Here is a 24187-nt window from a genome sequence, read left to right on the forward strand (position 1 = left end):
ACCCATGTCGGACTCTTCCTCTCTGATATTGTAACTCCTAGCAATGTCTTTCAGTGGTTGACTCTGGAAACTCCTGCTCCACTTAAAGGAAATAACTGGTGATTCCTTACACACACACAGGCCAGGTGAAAGAGACAAGCCAAGTAGCATGTTTATTAATAGGCCCGTAAATCAATGGATAACAATGAAAAAGAGGGACGTCACCTCAGATAATTTAAAGTGGCTTATGTTAGGGTTTCAGAAGAACATAAGGTTGGGCACCAAATGCAATAAAAAGACTTGGTACAAAAGATTAACATGACAATGGAACCATATGCATGACAATCAGCAATGACTAGTATATGTACCACCGTAAATCTTGGAGATGTAATTATCACAGGTCACGTTTACCATGAGAATACAATGTTAGACTATGATATATCAGACATCAATACAGTAATAAAGAGCCCATTCTTAGCATGCAATCACGCAAGCCTAGTGGTTGGCCTGACAGTCTTCACAGACCTACAGGCACACACCCTAAATACCATGTAAATACACACACAGTAAGCCCAATATATAGAAGAGAAACAGCTATGAACTCATTAAATTATACAATGGCTATAAGTTTGTAGGTTGTGCCACAGAAACGAGGATACAATCTACCTCATACATGCCAACCTTCAAAACCTCTCCCCGGGAGATCCTGGGGGAGAAGTCATGTGACAGGGGGTATGTTTGAATAATTGTTTTTATAATAATTGTTATTACTTTACATTTTTTTAGGCTAAGAATACATCTAAACTGCACATAATTTGCATGTGTGTGGACAATTATGTAGGTTTCTAACGCTGTCTTCTTAGTTTTCCATTACATAAGGACATAAAAAAAGCAAAATCAGCTACAACACTTTAAATAAATTAAATAATACATATTTAATTGAACACTGCTCACACCCCAACCTCATCCACCCTTAAAACTGTAAAACTAAATCTTCCTGCCCTCCTATGGTGTGGCTGCCTTCTGCCCTCTGCTGTTTTATTGTTGACTCTGTCTATTTCCTTCCATCTTCCCTCTTCTGTATAATTGATATGTGTTGCTGTTATGTGGTGCAGAGCAGTGGCAGAACTGCCATTGGTGCAGCCGGTGTGGTGCACGCGGGCCAATGGAGATAATGGGGCCCGCTGCACGGCAGATGCAAAAGGTCGGAACTAGCGAGCTGGGGGCCCTGGTTCCCTCCTCCCCACTTCCTGGCACCTAGGCCAACAGCTTGCTTGTTCACCCTCTGGTGCAGAGGGTAGTAAGAGCATAATTGCTACTCTCCTAGGAATGTCTGGGAGATTCTTGAGACATAGATGGAGCCCTCCTGGGTTCCCAAGATAGCAGCAAACTCTTCTGGAGAGCATTTTCCAGTCACCGGGTGGGTGGGGACATGATGTGAATATGCCACTCAGTGTTTAAAGAGGTGGGTGGGGCGTGATCAGAGGCGGAATTACCATTGCTGTGGCAAGTGCCATGCACTGAGGCCCATGGATATAATTGGGCCCGCTGGATGGCAGATGCAGAGGGTCAGGGGCCCCGGTTCCCTCCTCCCCGTCTCCCAGCATCGGGGACCACAGCTCGCTATTTCTGCCTCTTGGCGTGATGACTTGATTGCCCTACCAACTTGATGATGAAAATGGAGTGATCAGGTCCCACCAATTTCTTATTTTCCTACCTCACCCCTGCATCTCCTGGCAGCAAGGTAGGAAACGTAGGAAGTATGAATAATAGGCAGGCAGGTATACATAGAGTGTGTGATTTTGTAAGGAAAACCATTAGCTATTGTATGTGTTCACAACCTTCAAGCTAGTTCAAACAAGAAAAGAGATGGCCTTTAGTCTCCCGCCTCTCATTAGCTTAGCACAGGGAATGTAGCTACAATGTTGTTTTATGCCCCTGACCTGTCTGTTCTGTTTGACTCTGATTCCCCTTTGTGTGTGCATTTACATTTGCTTAGGATGTTAATTCAGCTTTGTATTCAAGTGTCACTAAATTGCTGTGTATGCAAGTGCTTTTAACACACTTCCTGCTGGCTAAGTGATTTAACCTCTGATGCTAGATGTGATAATGTATTGTGATGGGTGGCAAACGCCAAGGACTTCAATTCAATAGGTTAGGATGCTTGTGGTCAGTTCTAAGGTACCATTTGTATCTACTGTCTGTAGCATTATGTTACTGATGGCCTACACGATACACTTCAAGGGCTGCGCATAACTCTTAGGGGTATATTTACTAAACTGTGGGTTTGAAAAAGTGGAGATGTTGCCTATAGCAACCAATCAGATTCTAGTTATCATTTATTTAGTACATTCTACAAAATGACAGCTGGAATCTGATTGGTTGCTTTAGGCAACATCCCCACTTTTTCAAACCCGCAGTTTAGTAAATATTCCCCTTAGACTTAATAATAAGATAAAGCTACATTGAATCAAAGATAGAGATACCTTTTATTGTAAGATAAACAAGTGTTGAACATTGTAGCAAACAAATCTGACAATTTAATGTGGCTTCTGTTTAACCAAAACGGCACTAGCTGTAACTCAATAAAGCGTGTGAAGCTCAGATGACAATCAAGCAGGTACTAAGTGCTGGTTGCACCAGGGCCAAAAGCGTGAAGGAGTTGGGGGCCACAAGTGACCCTTGAAATGCCTATTGTCCATCACTACTTTATGGCATTTTTATCACCAAGTGTAATAAGCTCATACTTACTTGCTGTCAACTATAACCTATTTATTTTAGCAGTAATTGCTTCAGATTATACTCTGCAGTTGACCATATGCATATTGGTTAGAATCGCTGCCTAACGGCACTGGGGCCATGGCTGTAATTCCATCTGTGTAGAGTTGTATGTTCTCCCTATGTTTGGGTGGCTTTCTTCTGGCAAAAAAATGTACCCTAATATGTGTGTATGATAGGAACTATAGACTGTAACCTCCAATGTTGGCAGGGACTTATGTGACTGATTACGTAGGATATCATCTCATTGTGCCCAAGATGCAGTTTATCAATTCACTGCCATCACCAAGTCATAATTTCCACCCTTAATGTACATTGTAGTTGTCATTGTTTCTGATAAAAAAAATAAAGTCCCATTTTTATAGGGGGAAACCTAGGGGTGGCAGCTTGATCAGCCTCAGTGATGTCATTGGTTCCAAGTAAATTGCTAAACTGTATTTTCATAAATATTGGTACAGCTAGCAAAGTGACTGCTTTCCTGTGTAGGGGAAAAATACAGTTTCAGTGGATTAGTGGGAATAAAGTCTTATGTTTAACTGAACTTGGTACCAAAAAGAAGTAAAGCACAGATAGTAAGTATAGATGGAGGTAATGTTATGTCACACAGTTGTCCCAGTTTTCTGCTTCAGAGCTTTATTCCTATTGTACATCTCACACATTTTTTTCAGTATAGGTAACAATTTTTTTTTTCATGGTCTAAAGAGCCATGTTCTGAAACCAGCTCATGGAGAGACAATGTCTATTTCAGCACATCCGGACAGACACATGTTTGCAAGGAAAAGGAAATGAAAGCAAATGTTGACAACTTTTATGCCCACACATTGTCAATTTGGTCAAAGTTTAGGGATCATGGGTATGAACAGATGACTGCAAAAACCTAATGAATATTGTCTAAAATGTGATTAATGAATAAATATGCTGGTAATGATACACTTGCATAAAGCTTAAACTAATGTTACTAACCTGCTCCTCCCACTTCACTTCACTTTGTACAAATGCAAAAAACAAAACAAAAACAGATCAGTTCACTGCTTCCCTCATGGGTCTGTTTTTGAAGGGGGCCTGGAACTGCAGCTCAATGTTAATCTGTAAAGGGACAGGCTGGGAAGCAGGGGTCACAGGGAAAATCATTTACTAGCGGTAAAAGGCTAAATACCTAAAGGGCAGCACAAATACTTTCTTTTTGTAAATTCTGGTGCTTATTTTTCACTATGTTACCCATTTTAAGGGGACATTGGTTATAAATGAAAGCATGAAAATGGCAGTGGGCTAGAATAATGTTGGGGCTTCTGTTTAGAGAAGATGAACAGATGTGGGTGAATCTGGATGCCCATTACTGAATGTGAATTATGTGCCCAGGTCCCATTGTGAATGAGATATTGACAAAGGAGACTTCTTGAAAACTCAAAGCACACTGATTTCTGTACATATTCCGAGGTTCAGTGGTAGTCAGCATATCGATGCCGACTACCCCGACAAGACTTACCTTGACATGAGGACTCCGAAGGGCTCCTTCCCGACCATCAGCGATGACATTTCCTCTTCAAAGCAACTTCACCCAATCAAGATCCAATAAGAAGCCGACTCCACTTGATAATGTCATTCACCATGGCGACGGTATTTTCGCTGTTAAGGGTGTAATGTAAGTATGCACCCATGTACAATGTAGAAAGAAGGCTTTGTAAACTACATTGTACATGGGTGCATACATACATTACCCCCTTAACAACAGCAAAAATACCATTGCCATGGTGAATGACATTATCAAGTGGAGTCGGCGTCTTACTTGATCATGATTGGCTGAAGTTGCTTTGAAGAAGAGTCGTCATCGCTGTTGGTCGGGAAGGAGTCCTTCGGAGTCCTCACGTTGGGTAAGTCGTGTCAGGGTACTCGGTATCGATTTACCGTACCCCACACGTTCAGTTGCTGCCTTTATGTTCCATGGATGTGTTCTGCGACATCCATGTTGGTTTATTCACACCTTCCGGTATAAAATGCATTATAATTAAAATATTGAAATGTACATATGTAACACATGAAATAAAGTCCCGCTAATGTCATGACTTATGACATAACTAAAGCGTGACCTACCATTTTTATAGATAAAGACAAAAAACGTAACTAATGAGAGAGGTAATCTAAAAGTGATGGTAGGCAATGATAGTAGAATGGGATGTTTTTTACTTTTGCTGCCATATACATTCTAATGGTGGACCCCAGTTCCACAAAATGTTACTGACACATGGCGGAACGTGGAATGGCACATGTCCTCCTTGTATGTGCATAGTGGACAAATATGTTCATAAGTCCCCTAGAAAAGGCCCTGCAAATCTGAGTTATCCCATGTCGTAACTAACCACTTTTGTTTTGACCATAAACTGCTATATTTTATAATATGATCTCATAAAAAATATGAAGTGAATAGACTGAGTTGACATTTTATTAATAATATTTACAGATAGCACTACAGCAGTCCTGTGTATGCTTTTCACACCTCTGTATATTCACAGTATATCCGCACTTCAGATTTCCTCACACTTTGTAGAGATCGTATGCTTTCACTCCTTGATCTGATGTTGGATCTGTTAAATAGCCTCTGAGAGAAGGATCTGCACATGAAGAAATAGATGATAGGATCCAGACACACATTGCAGGCAGACAGAAAGAGAGTCGATTCTTTGCTGTAAACCAGGATGTTATACACATGTTTATCCAACATTGTATCCAGCTGGCTGAATAGGAAAGGCAACCCACATAAATGATAAGGCAGAAAACATACAAAAAAAACTGCCACAACTACTCGAATACTTTGGTTATGTCTTCGAGTCCGACTTGAGCAACTGATAAATGGTTTGCTAGATTTCTGAATGTGACGGGATATTGAAATGTAACATGCAATTAGCACAACCATCACAGTAAAGAATAGAAACATATCAATATAAGTAATGGCTTTATGCCATTTAACTCCAAATGGGCTTTTGAGCCTCATGCAGTCGTTGACGTTGTCTCTGGTTGGCTGGACATTTGTCAGGATGACATTTGGCAAGGCAAACAAGGACATGGTTAGCCAAACACACATCGATACGAGCTTTGTGAACTTGATGCTGTACATTTTAGAACTTCCAAACGGTTTCACCACTTTCAGATATCTGTCAATACTAATTAATCCAAGAAACACAATGCTAATGTACATACTTGTGTAGAACAAAATACTGGTGTATCGACAGAGGTATATGTTGAAATGCCATGGCGCAATCCCAGAAGTTTGTATAATTTTAAATGGAAAGGATGCTGTCATCAGGAGGTCAGCAACCATTATGTTCTTGAGATACAAAATGAAACTGGTCTTGTTTCTGATGTGGAAAAAAATCCAGACTGCAAGGCCATTCAGCATGATACTTGCCAGGAAAATAACAAGATATAAAACAGGAAAGATAATTCTTAGAATTTCTTTGAGAGTTGTAGAGTTTCCTCCATGACTTGTTATGTTAATGTAAAGTTCATCCTTTCTGTTTTCTGTGGGAACAGAATAATAGCATTAGCAAAGCATTGGGACTGTAACATAGATGTTAAGCTTAACTTGGGAGATATGAACTGTGGCTTCTATCTGCTGAGATGCCTGAGATGCCACAGTGCTCCGTTTTTGTTAATTTTTTGTATGTAAGAATTGTTCCTTGCATACAATGCAGCTCTGTTTCAGAAATGGAGAAATTTGGCATCTCAGGGACTCTGTGTACCTCAGTGTATATAATCCATACTTCACATGTCCCAATGAAAACTCTACACTACTTTTGGCGCACACAGGAGAGGATGAAGCGGCACACATGTCACACGGTAGCGATGAATTCAGTTACCATGCACATGCGCTGTAGCTCCGCCCTGACTCCTCTTCCAGGCATTCTCCCTGTGTACTAAGGCAAATATGAAGGAAAGTGGAAATACGCTGTTTGTTTCTCCATGTTTGCCTTAGTACATAGGAAAATGCCTATGTAGGAAAATAGAATATCACTTTTATAAAGTTTGTGCCATTTGTAAATTTTTACATTCTGCACATTATGGAGAAATCACCACTTCAGTAAAGCCACTCACCACCTGTGGCCGCATCACTTATAGATAACTTACTGTAATAATATATTTAAATTATTAGCACAGTGTGACAATTTATATCGTTGCAAATATACTGATTCTTGATACTGTGTATTAGAAAAGTATTATTTTATTATATTGTGTTATATTTCTGTGTAGGAATTGCATTTATGTCTGAAGTATATGTCTGAAGCAATGCAACATTTGTTTGAGGAGTCCTTTGTGTAACTTCTACAGGAAGTCCTCATTAAGGCTTATTAATTCTATTCAATGTGAGTGACCAACACTTGAATACATAACAGGGAGTTGTATCCTGCCTAGGGAAAGGAAATGTCTGAACATTGTAAACAGCATGTGATACAGGATATCACAGAGTGTACATTTTGTTAAGTATAAATTGCATTTAAATCCATGTTTGAGGAAACTTATTGCATTCCGATACTAAAAATAACTCAGACTTCTTGGGGCCAGCAAAAGATTCAGGGGGCTGGCTTACCCCATCCTAGGCTGTGTCCAAAACTGTATAAAACAGCACTGGTTTGTACTAAAACGTATCATTATTGTTTCATCTGACTTTCCGATCACTGGTAACTTCAACCAGTGTGAACTGTCCTAATCAGGACACTTGAGCGAATAAACATGACTTGCTTCAAGATCCTGCTTTGACAACTTGTTGTCTGCTGAATTTCCTGTGACCTACAGATTAGACCCAAATCTAATCCCTTTCCGGCTGTTCTGAGGTTTGGACCCAGCTTTCCAGTACCACCTCTTTGCCCGTTACCCAGCAGCTCTGTCCAGTGGGATAGGCCAGGGGAGATCCATCCACAGCAACCCTGATCTATAGGAAGTGGTCATGGGTACCAGCCCAAATGAACCAGCAAGGGGGTACACTAGTAGAGACAGTTACCCAGAAGGAAAGCAGTACTGGATGCCGTGAAGGAGTCCAGTGGTGGCAGCAGCTTAAGCCCTCCTACTATGGGCACATTTGGGATAAAGTAAGGGAACGGTAGCAAAGTAAACCAAGCCGGTTCCAGCAACAACAGATAGGGTGGCATAGGCGGTCCATCCTGTCACACCATCCCAGTCTTGCCCTGGTCTGCACATGGACCAATCCTACTGCTGGGCCCAGATGCTAAAAAGCTGTTTCATTGTTCACTTTGATTACACATGCAGTTGGCTAAATTGAGCAAGATATGTAATATATATTGAGCGAATATTTGACATTTGTGTTGCATATAGGATGTTGGTAATGGAAAAGTTTGCTTTAAAATGATTATTTAACACTGATAATTTTTATGTACAATTTGTGCATAGATTGAGACAAAATTTTTAAAAGTAAATTAAAAATTTTACTTTTTCTACAGAAAACAGTTTTTTGTATTCATTATATTTAATTTGTGGGACACGTTTTGGCTCCTGTGACAAAGGCTTGTCCTAGGTAATAAGGAGTTGACTTTGAGATCTGAGCTGTCATAGTTTTATTATTTGTGTTCTTAACGACTGAGACTGTCCTAATTCCACATATGTTTTCATACTTGATAGATGGTTACCACTTACACTTCTAAACACACACTATGCTGCTGTTTATCATCATTTATCTATATATTGCCACTAATTGTGGCACTGTACAGAGAACTCACATCAGTCCCTGTCCCATTGGATATTACAGTCTAAATCCCCTAACACACACACTATGTTTTTGGAGTGTGGGAGGAAATCGGAACACCCAGAGAAAACCCACGCAAACACGGGGACAACATACAAACTCCACACAGATAAGGCCATGGTCAGGAATCAAACTCATGACCCCAGTGCTGTGAGTCAGAAGTGCTAACCACTTAGCGACCGTGCTGTTTGCAAGCCATTTTCAAAGCACTCAACACTCAAGTGTGGCAAGATTTCTGTCAAATTACATGGGTTTATGGAGCAAGATATAAGCCATTCCAGAGATGCAGACATTTGCATCAGCCAATCAGCGGAGTTAGGCGCTCCTTGCAAAATACGGAATAGCTGCGCCTACTTTTGTGAGCAGTACAAAAATGAGACTTGAATATTAAAATAACATAAAGTGGCATGGAAAAGGCATTTTTAGAGGAGTTACTTGATGTGTGGAGGGGTATATGACCATTTACATTCTGCAAAAATACTTGATTTTTTTGCACTAGCTCTGAGCTGGCTAAGGTTAGGTCTCATTCTCTACTTTTTATGAGACTCATCTTGCACCTTCCAGTTACATTTTACTAAAGAGAAACAATTCTAGGTTCACTTTGCCCAAAACTTCAAACACACAAATGGATTGGTTCTAAAAAGGAGTGTGACTTTAATGCAGATATTGGTGAGTAAGAGTACACTTTCTGGTGTGCTTGGTAGACCATGTAGCTGCAATGGTTCAAAACCAAAGCATGTTGCACTACACATCAGGGCCCTCGTGCAGATACCCATTTTGTAAGTGCAAAATGCATTTTTATGAAACTTGCATGCACAGTAAAACAGCAGACGTCTAAGTTTGTATACAGACTTAGACAAATCTCTCCAGTGTGCCTATCTATGTTTAAAGGGAAGGAGCAAGTGAGGGAAGGGGCCTAGTACAATAAGAGCATTACACATACGTCTTATGTAGGGATGGGAGACGGCATTCTTTCTATATTTACCAAACTTAGATATGATTGTAATGGTATGTGATATACTGTATTTCTTGGTAATTTAAATGGGTAAAAAAGCTACTATGTTTTACAGCATTTTTAATTTTATAGGAAACAATATTTTCTTGCGGATTAATCATAATTTGGAATTGTGGTATTCTGTAAAAACATGTTAAATATGCCCAATAGAGTAGGACAGGAGAAGTAGAATACTGTTCTAACATGAACCTGATTTTTTCTAATTACACCAATTGCAGAACTTCTACTCTTTCAGTACCTCTAATTCCATAATGATTTGTTATGTGAATAGCGGGATTCATGCATCTACTTGTGCTGTACAGTGCATAACACTTGTTACACTTGTCTACTTGGTAACCACATACAATTTGACATGTCAACAGAACGGTTTCCCAATACTAGGTTGAGACATAATATGACAAGAAAGCCATAACCACACAGCAGATTCTGTCTAAGACTGTGTATCTAGCTTATTAACTGCTTCACATTTGTAACTACAAATCTACTAGGCCAACCATGTGATGTATTTTTTGGGACTGTGCCACTCTCATCTGGTGAATAGATCTCACCAAGCTCACATTGTCAGGGGAAAAATGATGCCACTACTAACTAATAGGAATGCAGCTAACCAGAGTTAACTATCACTGTTTTTATTAACTGAAACTGTATATAAGCTTCCTGGGCCAGTGTCATTTATCTCTCTTCCTGAAAACAGACAACATGACTGCATCTGAACCTGGGCCCAGTATGTGTTTTGCGAAAATGTAATGTATTGGGGTTTATACTTTTCTGTTTATTGTTATATCTTTTATGCTTCAGCATACCTTGCTGTAAATCCCGCTATCTTGTGACATTGAATCTCCTTGAGCGTTGGAACCACAATAATCGCATTGGACAATGCAATAAAACAAACATTATAATATATATATATATATATATATATATATATATATATACAAGTTAACCCGTGCATGATACTCATGCATTCTAGTCAAATCAAGCTACTTAAGGTGTTAAAAAGGTTCTTGTCATGCATTTGGGCCATAGCCCAGGCCTCAACCACCAACCGCTCCCCACTGTCACCCCCGGCAACCACCAACCACTCCCAACTGTCACTTCTTCTTCAAGAAATATATATATATATTTTTTAAATCTTTATAAACACTTTTAACAATTAACAAATTAAATTAACAAATTAAAAACATCTTAATATACCAAATTTCAGCCCTTTCTGAATTTTTTTTCCCACACACACTAAGAATTTAGTAGGTCAGTGTATAACTCCGCCCAGCAGGTGGCGCTGCAGCTTGGTTTTATTTTTTCCACACACAGACAGACTAACACACGCCACTAGACATTTATATTATATATATATATATATATATATATATATATATATATATTGTGGCAAGAGCCCGCTACTGCTGAAGTACATGCGAACAACTTCTTTTTATGCAGCTTTATTATCAGAATGGTTAAAATGTACTTGACACCATATGACTTTCACAGCAATTATGGAGACCCTAAACGCTAGCTAGACGTAGACCAGCTCTCTCAAGACCAGCCAGCTTCCCCAGCGTTGGTCTCAGTGAACAAATTACACAATCAAGCTTTTATACATGATACTCCTCCCCCTGCCTTAGCTTGATGGACAGGTGACACACCCACCTTCTCTTTAAGAGGAAACACCCATCACTGGCTCTGTTTGCACTAACAGACACACCCTGTCTGTTTGCTGAGAGGAAGGAGCCTTCAAATCATGTAAGTTAACCAAACTTTAAACTACACATCAGTCTTTACCTGGTTTAACCTCAATCTAGGTGCATAACTGCGCCAATGTTTTATTCTGCTTGTATGCTTTCTCTGCATCTTGTCAGATAAATGCCTCACTTTGTTACAATATATATACTTGTTAAATGTTTTACCCATTTTACTAAGTGTTTACCTCAAGCCAATTTGCTTTAAGGGAAGTAAAATCTTCCATAAAATATTTAGCAATTTTAGATAGATAAGATGTGGTTTTCTTGAGAACCACTTATAGATCTATCGTACTATTTTGCATTATTTCTAAACACTGTGATCTCAGTGCAGTTTCTCTATAGCTAGCTAGAGTTCACTCATTGGCAGCTGGGAGCTGAGTGCTGTAGAGCAGTAGAATGGGCTTGTGATAGGCAAAGGACATGTAAGCTGGACACAGGGCTGTATGCAAGATTAAATACTGGGCATATGGTGATCAGAGTGTTGCATGCTTGGCACAGTGTAATATATACTGGGCATATTATTATTAGCACCCTCATGTGCCCATGGCTTCATGCATTGTACAAGGAGATGTATGGTGAGCAAATTATTGTAAATAGTGCTATGTAATAACATTTACTGTTTTCACTAAATTCCATTTTGTGCTTCCCTCTGAGTACACACTGTAAGATTCATACACAATGTTCATTTGAGAAAAAACATTAACAATGTGCAAGCTGGCTGGTCAAATATAAGGTTGATCATTTGCTTCCCTATGTTTCACAAACATAGTACTTGACGCAGAAGATCCACATGTCCCATACAGTCTGCCATAAAGTAGACCCTATTTGATGAAGTTATTGCCATCTTCCTGTCTATCTTGCTCTGTGTCATGTGAATAGTCTGGTGAATCTGTAATAATCGTTATTAATGTATATTTGTTTCACTCTAGTTCTAGCCACGTGGCAGTGGAGTTGTGAAAACATTGGTATCTTCAACTCAGGTATTTTATCTCAGGGAAACCGTACTGGTCATGTTGCAACCCATCTAGGCGTTCCCCTATCAGATTACAGCAGAGTGTAGGTGGCAGTTCGAGCTGAAGTAGGTTAATAATGTTGCAATATATTCAGGTTTTTAAATCTTTACTAAGAGAGCAGGATGAGTGCTGGCCTGGATTGTCAACCAACAACATTGTTTTTACTCAAAATATCAAGTTGGCAAAAATCTATTAACAGCTAACAATTTTTATGAATATTGTGGAGGAATGTAAAAAAAAAACATATTAAAACTATACATTTTACACCATATTTCAGAAAACAAATTATTTATGATGTCAAATTATCCTTTTTCATTCAATGTAGTCGTTTTAAAAGTTACAGGAATTTTGATAGTTGTTCTCTTGGCACTTCAAGCAGGATCACTTCCTACTATTCTAATGTGGATTGCTAATTCAGGGCCTCATGTAGAGTTGGACACAAGTTCATGTGCATAGCGTAAAGTGCGAGATCAACTACTGCGCATACCCACAGAAAATAGTTATGCTTGTATCTGTATGCTGAGTCAGTGGCATCTAATGTACACGACTCCTTATGCTTATAAAGCCAGATAAGGGGGGAGGAGGGATAGGCCAAGTACAGTAAGAGCATGCTCAAATAAATGTGACCAGGGCCGGACTGACCATCTGGCTCTTCTGGCAAATGCCAGAAGGGCCGATGGATAGATGGGCCGGTCCGCATGGAGAGTTAGTGACGTGCCTCTATACAAGTAATCTGGAACGGCACCACGTGACAGGTGCCATCCCATGTGATTACTTGCATAGGCGGCACTTCACTGACTTCCTGTTCACTGAGCAGCAAGCAGGAAAGAGGTGCTGCTGCTCGGGATCGGATGTAACAAGGTAAGTGTCTGTGTGGCTATGGTGTGTCTGTGTTTATGGTGTGTCTGTGTGGCTATAGTGTGTCTGTGTGGCTATAGTGTGCATGTGTTGCTATAGTGTGCGCGTGTGGCCCCATGTTGCTATAGTGTGCGTGTGTGGTCCCATGTTGCTATAGTGTGCGTGTGTGGCCCCATGTTTCTATAGTGCGCGTGTGTTTAGCTATGTTCAGATAGCGTGCGTGTGTGCGCACGTGCGCACACGCAGTATTTAAATATAGCTTGCATATGTGTGTGCACGGCGTATTTTAATATAATATGTGAGGGAAGGGAGGATCTTAATATAGTGTGGGAGGTAGGGTATTTAATGGTGGAGTGTAGGTGGGGGCTAATTATTTAAGGTGAGGTGAGGTGAAGGAACCTTTAATTTAATGCTGGGGTGGTTTAGGGCTATCAATTGAATATGGGGCTGATTTTGGGGAGGAGGGCTATTTATTAAATGTGAATATGAATTATATTGCCGGGGATGGTTGTGGAAAATGGCTATATTTATTAAACTTTAATGCTATTTAATTTATTGCTGGGACTGTTTGGAGGGAGGGAAATATGTTTTGAGTAAATGGGTATACTGTTAATTTAATGTTGGTGTTGGTTGAAGGGAAATAGTTCTACTTATTAAATGTGAATATTATTGTTGTGGGGACTGGAGGGAGGCCTAATTATAAATTAATTAAACCACACCCCTTTTTTATTCACTAACATAAGAAGTGGTGATATAATGTTAGAGAATAAACAGTAAAAGATGGAGAATTCTAAAGACAAGGTAAGGCAGAATTTCTTTTCCTCCTCTATTATAGAATACCCCTCATTGTATGACAACGGAAGGTCGGGGATTATAAGTAGATTATATGGAAGTATGCTTTACTTCACCAAAGTGTTCTGTGGCCAAATAAAAGCACAGGCCCGCAGGCAGTAACGGAACTACAGACGTTGCGGGCGCTATAGAACCCGACGGTTGTCTTACCTGGTGAATTGCCATGCAGATCTAAATCCATAATTTTACTTGCAGTAAATTCTAGTATCCACGGGAAAATGTATGTCCTCTAGATAACACCTGTGTCCTTTTCTGAGCTCTAAGGAGTAAATATTTTGTAAACATCAGTGAGAATAAAAAATATTAATATAACGTTTTCCTTTTTTTAGAAAAAAAATATTAGGGGAACATGTGTAAAAGTGGACAAAAGTGAAAAAATAATGAACAACTAATGCTAAATTACATACTAGATGTTATTCAGTGACAACTTCTAAAATGAGCGCTTAATATGTGTCTAATAGTGTTAAAATTTCCTTTGAAATCTGCTCCACTGTGTCCTGGACTCTACTTTATGTATGTATATATATGTGTGTGTCTATGTTAGGGAATTTAGACTGTAAGCTCCAATGGGGCAGGGACTGATGTGAATGAGTTCTCTGTACAGCGCTGCATATTTAGTGGCGATATATAAATAACCGATGATGATGATATATATATGTATATATATATCTATATATATTTCATACTAGTCTTTATAGATTACTAAATCACTAACGCTATTCCCATCTGTTGCATGAACCTATATAGACACAATGCTCTATAGTTTGTAATACATATGTGACAGTTACAATTTTGTAGTGCATTCTTCTGTTACAATTACTTTCTGTTTTCAGTACACACTTACTATTTATGTTTTGGTTCCTAGACAAAAAAAGACTTGTCCAAGATAACCAGGTGGCAATGTTGAGATTCCAACCAGCATCCAAGCCTGTCTTTCACTGTCCTTGTGTAATTGTGTCAGTGTCCTTAACCAGTAGACTAAACACACTCCCAATATTTATCAGATATTGTGGGATGCGCAAAAGTGTAGTAGGGATAAAGTGCAGTAAAAAGTGAAACAAAGTCATAAAGACTCAGATTTAAATGCACATTGAATGTAGGACATTATATGTCTGCTACAAAAATTTGTCAAGTTATTAAAGTGAGCACAAAAAGAGAACGTGATAGCTATGTACTATGATTCATGTGGACTAACTCACAAGCATAATGAATATATTTGCCTTCAGACTGTAGTATTTAGAAAGACTAAAGAAGTGAGACCTACCTTATCTTTCTGCATGGAGTTGCCGTAAAACTCAGTAAGCTGCTGTGTCTGATATGTATAAGAATAATGTGTATTTACATGGAGGTAGAAGCAGGAGCAGGCATAGAAATCAATTAGAGCAGAGCACATGTGTGGCTCCTGATTGTTTGTACGTCTCATGTCTTTTGTATTTCCAACAAGTCTAAAGCAACAAGTATAAACATGAAGACAGCAGGATATGTTTGAATAAAATACCCGTCAACAGGACGGTACATGAGTGTTATTTTCATGTGTACGAACTCAAGGAAAAATAACTAAATTATATGTGCTGTGAATTACTAGTATGGGGTAATGAAAATAGGATGTTATTACAGTAAGACAGTATAAGCACAAACCAACAGACATTCAGTCTACTTTGTAGATTAAAGATGACAAAACGTGCATTTACTTTGCTGCAAAACTTAGCTCAGATTCAGTACATTACCTAACATTGTCTGATCCACCCACCAACAGATCCATAACAGAAAGGCTAAATGTAAAGTAATTATTTGTGAACAATTTTAGACTTTTGAAAGCAGGCAACCTATTGTGTCTCCCCATGGACTTGTAGTTTCACCACATCTGCACAACATTTATAAAAATACAGCATAGAGAGAAAAGAGTGCAAACACCAGGTGCAGCATGTTTTACTCAATCTGCGTAATATTATGAATCGCAATGGCACGATTTTTTTCCTCTATTATCCTTGTGCTGGAGTTGTCCATGTGATATAAAACCTCGGTGCCTGAGCAGGAACATGGATAATATTATCACCAGCTCAGCTGGTTGTATAGAAGCTGTGCAGAGTGCTGGCGCTATTGCTAAGACGCAGTGTTGTGCCTTCACTATTTGTATGGTATTTTTTCTAGCACTTTACATTGTTTTTAATGTAACACTAAACACATGGTATACTCTGTGTAGACATAGGGTACTATAACCCTTAACGTAAAATGGAAACAGCCACAGTACACTATATTTCGATGGCTTGTCATCGATAAGTTGCTACTTAGATATTATACAGAATAAGAATAGATACTGAGAACTATTTAGAACACAAAACAAGAGGAGTGTTACTAAGCATGCCATTTAAAATGAAAGCAGGCAAAAACTTTCATGACAGTTCTTTTAAGATCCATGACACAGTTTATGCAGTGACATGACGATTAATAACTGTTTCTCTTTACACTCTTTTCTTTTTTACAATTTGTTATTATATGTAGAACTACTATGTAATATATGCAGGATATATACTATGTACTAAACAAATGAACACTCTTATCAGTAAAACCACAGATTTACCTCATACTGGAGGGCTCAAGCTTGATTTTTCCATCATGGTGCAACCTGGTGGAGACAGCTCTGTACTTGACTCCTAGCCCATAATGTTAGTTGAATATATGGTTAAAACAGCCAAGATCCTTTACATCTGAAGCAGTATGAAGAGCATAAGATTAAACCACTCAGGCACCTGCTGGGAGAGTCTAAAATCTCTTTATCCATAAAGAATCTGCATCTCTCATTAATGGTGATGAGTCACGAGGAAGTGTAAAGGAGACCTACAAATTAATAGCTCACTTCAAGTCTAAACTTCTCCCTTAGAATTAAACAGTCTCTGTAAAGGTGTGCTTATTGTTTAATGGATCTCTGGGCGGATGTGTGAAGAATAATGGGCTATGGAAACGATTTGTAACTTGTCATTAAGTTTTCTTTTCAAATGCTTCCATAAACCAATATTACATCCTGCCAGCTTGCAGTACACATAAAAAGCAATATGTATGTTTTTTCAGCAATGTATATAAAGAGTATTTTACACACAAGAGGCCTAAGAAGATACCAGCGCTATGTTTATAATGCATTAAGGGAGTTTAGAAGTAAAATGTTCGAGACATGGCAATAGTTTGAGAGAAAGGATGGATCAAAGGATGGGTCCTTTAGGATGGGAGTAGTCAATGCATGCTTAAAAAGTCCACATGGGAAAGAGAGCTGAAAGGTTTTCCTTATATGAACAATCAGAGCAGGTGAGAGAGTAAACAAGATGGAAGAAAACAAGGTCACAAGGTTAGGTACTAGACAAGAGGAAGTATGAAGGGCAGAGACTTCATCACGGGATCAGATAAGGAGAGGGTTCACGAGGAAGTGAAAAGTGTTCTCTGAAGAGTGTGACAGTATTTAGTGATAGATGGCGGTGAGTTCATGAGCCGTGAGATCAGTGTTGGGTGCCTGTACTTTTGGCCTAAGGAGGGGGATTAAAGTACTGAGGAGGCGTTTAGGATTACTGGATGGGGAGGAAATGAAAAATGTAAAGCAGGCCTGTTTGGCTTGGTTAGCAACATAAGTATTGAAAAGTAGAATGAGTTTATAATGAGGAAAACGGGAGCGAGACTTCCTCAGTGGCATTCAGCAGACCTGGATCATTTTTGGAGACATTTAGATTTAGGCAAAAATCCAGCTAGAATGTGTAATTTTGCATACTAGGAACACCATGTCGTGTTACAGGGGGGTCATTTGGAATTGGAAATGGCAAAAATAAAGCTGTTCAGTACTTGTATGTTTCATGCAAAACAGCCAGTATTTTCCCTGCATACAAAAAGTATTGCATTTGCACCCATTGCATCACAACATGGTTTGTCCAAGTGTAAATATGCACCCTTTAGCTGGGTTTGCTCCTAACTGTACATTAGGCCCTGTGTGTTTGTTTTGAGTGCCAAGGTTGTCATCACAGCTGCAGAGAGTGGAAGGGCTAATGGTCTAAGGCAGGTGAGTGTTTGGTTATTGTGCTATTTGCACAGGATAGGACATTGAAGGATTTTGTCATTTCTGGAAACCAACATTTTATTGTGCATTTCCACCAACTGAATCATTATACTCCATCAAAATGCAAGCCTATCAGATCCAATTTGGTCATGTGTGGCAAATAAACAAAACATGGCCCCTCTTACACTGCATGTGTGGGGTCAGAGTATAGAGGTATAGTCACACATGCTCACAGTATGATTTACTTGTTTGGCAAGGTATCTGATCAATGGAACGTGGAGACTTTTGTGTCTGGCCAAACTGCTTATGACATAATTTTTTACCACCATTGCCTGCAACTGTCGGGAACAAATTGTGGCTATAGATTATCTACCTGTATATATTAGCAAGGTATGCACAATTATATAAAAAATAATATTCATTTTTAATATTAAAAGTTAGCACTGACTTTATACTTTTGATATGGACATGGTTAAAATTTTGATTTCTGGGCAGTAATGTGAATTGATGTTTCTCATTGCAGGAGCTGGGCAGATCAGTCTGTTCCTGGCACAATGCAGACTTTCTGCAGTCATGGGCCTGATTCTGTGCTCAAATGACAAAAGTTGTGTTTCTAATGAGCTTTAAATGGGTGTGCAGTCTGCATTTTGGGGGGTTCTTTGCTGTTTGTTGGGTTTACAGATAGCATTTGTAGTTCTGTAAAGCTTCATGACTTTTTACAAATCTTCTGAGGGGGTGGCAATTGGACATCAGCCATTAATTTTAAACGGACATCTTTTTCCCCAACCAAGCTTATTTTAAAAGGTAAAGTGCATTTATATAAACACAGAAACCCAATGTAATTAAAAGTACAAATTCACAAATGTGACTTATAAAATAAAGACAGTCCCAATGCCCACTTTCCTCTGATGAAGTTTCAGTGAGTGGCGAGGAAACGTACTACTTACCCTGCAATCTATGGACCTACATTGAAACAATGACCTTGTGATTCCCTCCAATTGAATTTGGGTGCTGCCAAAGATTTTATACCTCTAGATATAAAGCTTACATTTTCATAGAATTGCATTGGGATGATTCCTCTCTGATGCATGGACTTGACTTTAAAACCGCAAGTGCCTGATAATATTACTCACTGTGGTACTGAAAGTTACATTTCCATATACTTTCTAAATTAAGTCGGCAACACAGAGTGCCTTAAGGCATCATCCAGCATCTGCCATGGAATTTTGATCTATGTGACTTTGTTGATGATTATGCTGGCAATTAGTGTCAAGCACTTGGTATGTGTTGATCAAGGTGAACAGGGTTAAAAAGAGGAAGCCCTCCCTTCCAATAGATTACCAGTTTCAAGCTGAAATGTACTAGGTACTAGGGCAGTGGATCCCAAGCTTTCTCAGCTCAAGGCACCCTTAGGGTCTCCATAATTTTTTCAAGGTACCCCTAATCCAAAAAAATTACCAAGTAGTGCCCTGCCTTGCTTACCACTGGCCTTGTCCGTGGCACCCCTGTGAGATCGCCACGGCACCCCAGGGAGCCACGGCGCACAGTTTGGGAACCACTGTACTAGGGTAATGTGGAACTTTGGAACCCCAAAGAGAAATGTTCTATATTTGTAATCCAAGGGGAACCTTTCTTCTTGTAATTCAAATGCATAAGTCCCAAAAATCCTCTAAAGTGTGTTAAATAAGAGCCTTAACAAAGTAAGAAATGTAAAAAAAAATTAGGTAAGTAGCTATACTCTATGATATTATATATCCTAAGTAAAGTCTCTTACTTAAACCTTAAGGTGTTAAGTAAGGCTCTGCAGTTACTTAACAAGCTTTACACATGTACAAGACTGATGATTTAAGTATCTCTCTTGCATCACCTAAATAATCAGTTCTGCTCCATATATATAACTCATTATAGAACTGCAGTGAGTTACGTAAAGAGAAAATCAGTTCTCTCTTCTCCCCGAGCGCTATGTAATAGCGCTCAGCGTGAAGGGATGTGATATCCAAGTACAGCAGAGAACTCAATAGCGGAAGTTTCCCTCAGAGCACTGTGTCGCCGGTACCCGCTCCGCTGTGCAGAATTCTGCACTCAGAAGGGACGAATGTGTGATTATCAGCCCCCACTTAGGGCAGAGCTCAGTTCCGCTCTGCATTATATGCACCCTGCTAACAATTGACTGATCCATAAATGTGGAGGATGAAGCAGGGATGTAGAGATAAAAGAGGTACATGCCTGTCTTCCTCTGGTGACTAAGGTTGTTGCCCAGAAGTTGGGATTGAGGCAGAAAGCATTCTAAGCAGCCTCCGGTGTTTGAGTGTGGATTGTGTTGTCCACTACCTGTATTCATTCTCCTCACCATGTAGCCATAGTAGTAATAATACACCCGGTTCCGCCATATATTTTACAACCAAATGGGGTCAGATGACTCTACAAGGTACACTATGTTAGCAGAAAAAATGTCCTGCAAGAGAACACCAGGAAGCCAATCACAGAAGATGATTAAGCAAGGGATAAATACCAGTGTGGTACCTGCTCTACACAGTGGTAGCCTAATCATGGTGCAGTTTACTGAAACCCGAATACACAAGGTGGAGCATTAATCCAATATATCCAAATGTCTTCTAACATTGTCAGTGTTAAGCAACTACAGTGCAGATCTGTACAGGTCATACTTGTCATACTTGGGAGACTCTTGAATAAAGTGAGCGGAAGCTTGATGACATGATTTACATCATCATAGCCCCACCCCCAGCTGTGAGATGCAGCAAAACACAACATTGCCCAACTAAGGGCTAGGCTACTGAGACGTGATCGTGTCACCACTCCCCCCCCCCCCCTGCACTTGCCATCTGACCTACCCTCTTTACCCCTTTTATTGTTGTCAAGTGTGATAAAGGTCAACCACTCCTGTCAGGACCAAGTTCGCAGCGTGCAATATGAGCGACCAGCTGGAAATTGAGGGACAGCACAGAGTAGCCCATGAAATTTGTGGGAAAGTGGTGAATATGACAGTTGATTTATAAAAATGATGTTTATAACCCACAGCACTGGCATGTGTTTTGTTTTTTCCGTTTCATAATTATTCCTAAACATGTCTCTTTCATTATCCATTACTTTGATATTAATATTGGCTTACTGCTCACTACCACTTCTCATGGTCTGGATGCAGTAACAGATGTTACTTGGCAATCAGGAAGTTTAGAGCCTACAATTTATCCAAGAGTAAGACTCCGTGGATATTACAAATCAGTCTGTCATGCTGTCAATAGCATAGTTGCCTACTCTACCAGATTATCCGGGAGACTCCCGAATTTTTGGGAGTTCTCCCGGACTCCCGAGAAAGCAAGCAAAAATCCCGGATCCAGCATCTCTCAGTTGATGAAGATGGTGGGGGGCGGGGCTAACCACAGCGTTGTGGCCCTGCCCCCGGCTGTGATTGGCTAGAATTTCCTACGACTGACAGGGGCGGAGCCTAACGGCGCACCACGCGTGGCCACGCCCCTTCGATGGACCCCCTCCCGGACGGCTGGCTTCAAAAGTAGGTAAGTATGGTCAATAGTGATGCTTGCATAATTTATGATTCTAAACATAACGATTACCTATGCAGTTTTTGGCAGTGTGGTTTCCTATGTATACCAGTGATATTTGTATTACAGAGCGACTTAAATGGTTGATTTCACGTACATGATTTTTAACACAAGTGTTCCCTACCCCTGACAGACTAGTGTGGGTTCCTTGAATCTGCACAATGCAAAATATCTATTCTCCAGACACTAACTGCAATCTGGAGAGATTTCACAAGGGGTTCATGACTATGGAATAGCGAGTAGTTTGTATTAAAAATGTAAGATATATGAAACGAAGCGTAATATTGTTTGTGTAAATCAGGCTGACAGTGAGGATGATATTATGTTGTTATTTGTGTAAGTGTTCCATAAAGCAATATACTACAGACCTAAAGAGGGAACCAGAGGAAAGAATTGCAGTCAAGATGACCTTTCATAATGTTTTATTTCTTTTATTTTTTTAAACTCTTTATTTAAAGAGGAAACAACAGAAAAAAAATACAATCAACACCAATGACATGAAAATATTAACATTCAAAATGTCTCCTCTATGTTTTATATTTTTATATGGGTGGGGAGGGGGAGGGGGAGGGGGAGAGAGAAAGAAAGAGTGGGGGGTAGGAAGGCACAGATTATGTTAACAATATAGCTAATAAATAAATAAGCAAACAAACTCGGAACATTGCTAGAGAAAGCTAAACCACACACTTATATAGACTACCAAAAAGAAAACTGGTATACAAACATTTCTCACCAGCAGCGCACCATATCCAGCCCGGGGGATCCGGAGGCGGCCCAAGAGCTACATTCCGTCTGCAGGAGGGGGAGCCGTATTGGATAGGCAGCTATAGCTTTCTAATAAATACCACGGGGCCCACACCCTGTCGAAGTTATGTGATTCATCATGAAGGTAGCACGTTATAATCTCCATGCTTGCGACATGTCTTATGTAAGACCGTAGCTCCTGCATAGAGGGAGCCCTAGGGTCTTTCCAGTGCTTTGCTATTAAGGATTTAGCAGCTGCCAAGATATGGGATATAAGCTTATTTGAAGGCCCACTCTCGTCAGGTATAGGGTGAGAGAGAAGGAATGACCAGGGGTCCAAACTTATCTGTTGTTCTGACACAGAGTTTATGAGTGTGAGAACCATGTTCCAGAAAGGAACTATGCGAGAGCAGGTCCACCATATATGTAACATCGTACCTGTTTGGCCACATTCCCGCCAGCAGCTCGGAGTGGTCGTAGGAAACATTCGAGACAGCCTATCAGGAGTATAGTACCACCTATAATACACTTTATAGGCTGTTTCCTTAATTAGTGTAGAGATCGAGCTCTTGGCAATCCCCTCCCTGACCTCCCCCCAGCAATAATGTTTTATTTTGTGAATTAAACAGTATTGATTTAAACTATTGAAATAAATTATCACAAATTTATTGCATTGTGTAACCTGTATACGCTTCTGGGATGAATGGATATTATATGAGAGGCATAATAATTAGAGAGGAGGAAAGAAGCTTGAGGTTATGGGGGAAATGATAATTATGAGGTGGAAAGAGGATGGTGATGGTGAAAGAGGGTGATGATGGGGAGACGCACAATGGGACTGACAGTATAGATTAATGTTCCAGTATTTAAATAACAAATAGTATAAGAATCGTCTCAAATATATAACAGCTTTACGTACACTATATAGACAAAGGTATTTGGCCACACCTGTTAATTATTGATTGAGGTGTTTCAATCAGACCCATTGCCAGAGGTGTATAAAACCAGGCACTTAGCCATGCAGTCTTCATTTGCAAACATTTGTGATACAAAATGGGTCCTTCTGAAGAGCTCAGTAACTTCTAGCGTGGTACTGTGATAGGATGCCACCTGTGCAATAAGACGGTTCATGAAATTTCATCCCTGCTGGATATTCCACGGTCAACTGTAAGTGATATTATTAGAAAATGGAAGCGTTTAGGAGCAACAGCAACTCAGCCACGAAGTGGAAGACCACGTAAAATCACAGAGCAGGGTCAACGACTTCTAAGGCGCATGGTGGGTAAAAGTCGCCAACTCTCTGCTGATTTCATAGCTGAAGAGTTCCAAACTTCCACTGGCATTAATATAAGAACATAAACTGTGCGGCGGGAGCTTAATGGAATGGGTTTCCATGGCCAAGCAGTTGCATATAAGTGTTACATCACCAAGACCAATGCCAAGCGTTGGATGGAGTGGTGTAAAGAACAACTACACTGGACTGTGGAGCAGCGGAATCGTGTTCTGTGGCTGGATGAATCACACTTCTCAGTTTGGCAGTCAGATGGGCGAGTCTGGGTTTGGCGGATGCCAGGAGAACGTTACCTGCCTGACTGCATTATGCCAACTGTGAAGTTTGGTGGAGGAGGGATAATGGTATGGGGCTGTTATTTAGGGTTTGGGCTAGGCCCCTTATCTCCAGTGAAGGGCAATCCTAATGGTTCAGCATACCAACCATTGCCTTATCTGTGTGGAGTTTGTATGTTCTCCCCGTGTTTGCGTGGGTTTCCTCCGGGTGCTCTGGTTTACTCCCACATTCCAAAAACATACTAGTAGGTTAATTGGCTGCTATCAAAATTGA

At 39.9% G+C, this 24187-nt stretch overlaps 2 protein-coding genes across 6 annotated transcripts in view; one reads left to right on the plus strand and one right to left on the minus strand.

Annotated features, from left to right (window-relative positions):
- Positions 1 to 24187, plus strand: part of MED12L (mediator complex subunit 12L) — a 468926-nt gene that overhangs the window by 203761 nt on the left and 240978 nt on the right. The window lies entirely within an intron of this gene.
- On the minus strand, positions 5180 to 16854 carry GPR87 (G protein-coupled receptor 87). 3 transcript variants are annotated; one of them, XM_075201972.1, is made up of 3 exons: positions 16568 to 16854; positions 14137 to 14245; positions 5180 to 6273 (listed from the first exon to the last, which is right to left on the minus strand). In XM_075201972.1, exons 2-3 carry the CDS (start codon positions 14165 to 14167, stop codon positions 5246 to 5248), a joined length of 1059 nt encoding a protein of 352 aa, XP_075058073.1. In that variant the 5' UTR covers positions 14168 to 14245; positions 16568 to 16854; the 3' UTR covers positions 5180 to 5245. The 3 variants fall into 3 exon arrangements, with proteins under 3 accessions (XP_075058073.1, XP_075058074.1, XP_075058075.1); XM_075201973.1 differs by lacking the exon at positions 16568 to 16854 and adding an exon at positions 15251 to 16549; XM_075201974.1 differs by lacking the exon at positions 16568 to 16854 and adding an exon at positions 14831 to 15229.

This window comes from Mixophyes fleayi, chromosome 3 (assembly GCF_038048845.1).
Source record: "Mixophyes fleayi isolate aMixFle1 chromosome 3, aMixFle1.hap1, whole genome shotgun sequence".
Classification (NCBI taxonomy): domain Eukaryota; kingdom Metazoa; phylum Chordata; class Amphibia; order Anura; family Limnodynastidae; genus Mixophyes; species Mixophyes fleayi.

Coding starts and splice junctions, on each gene's coding strand:
- GPR87 (XM_075201972.1), bottom strand. CDS start 14,167: ATGGATTTAGATCTGCATGGCAATTCACCAG. Junction 6,274..14,136: donor TCTGCATGGCAATTCACCAG/GTAAGACAACCG, acceptor CTGTTCCCACAG/AAAACAGAAAGGATGAACTT.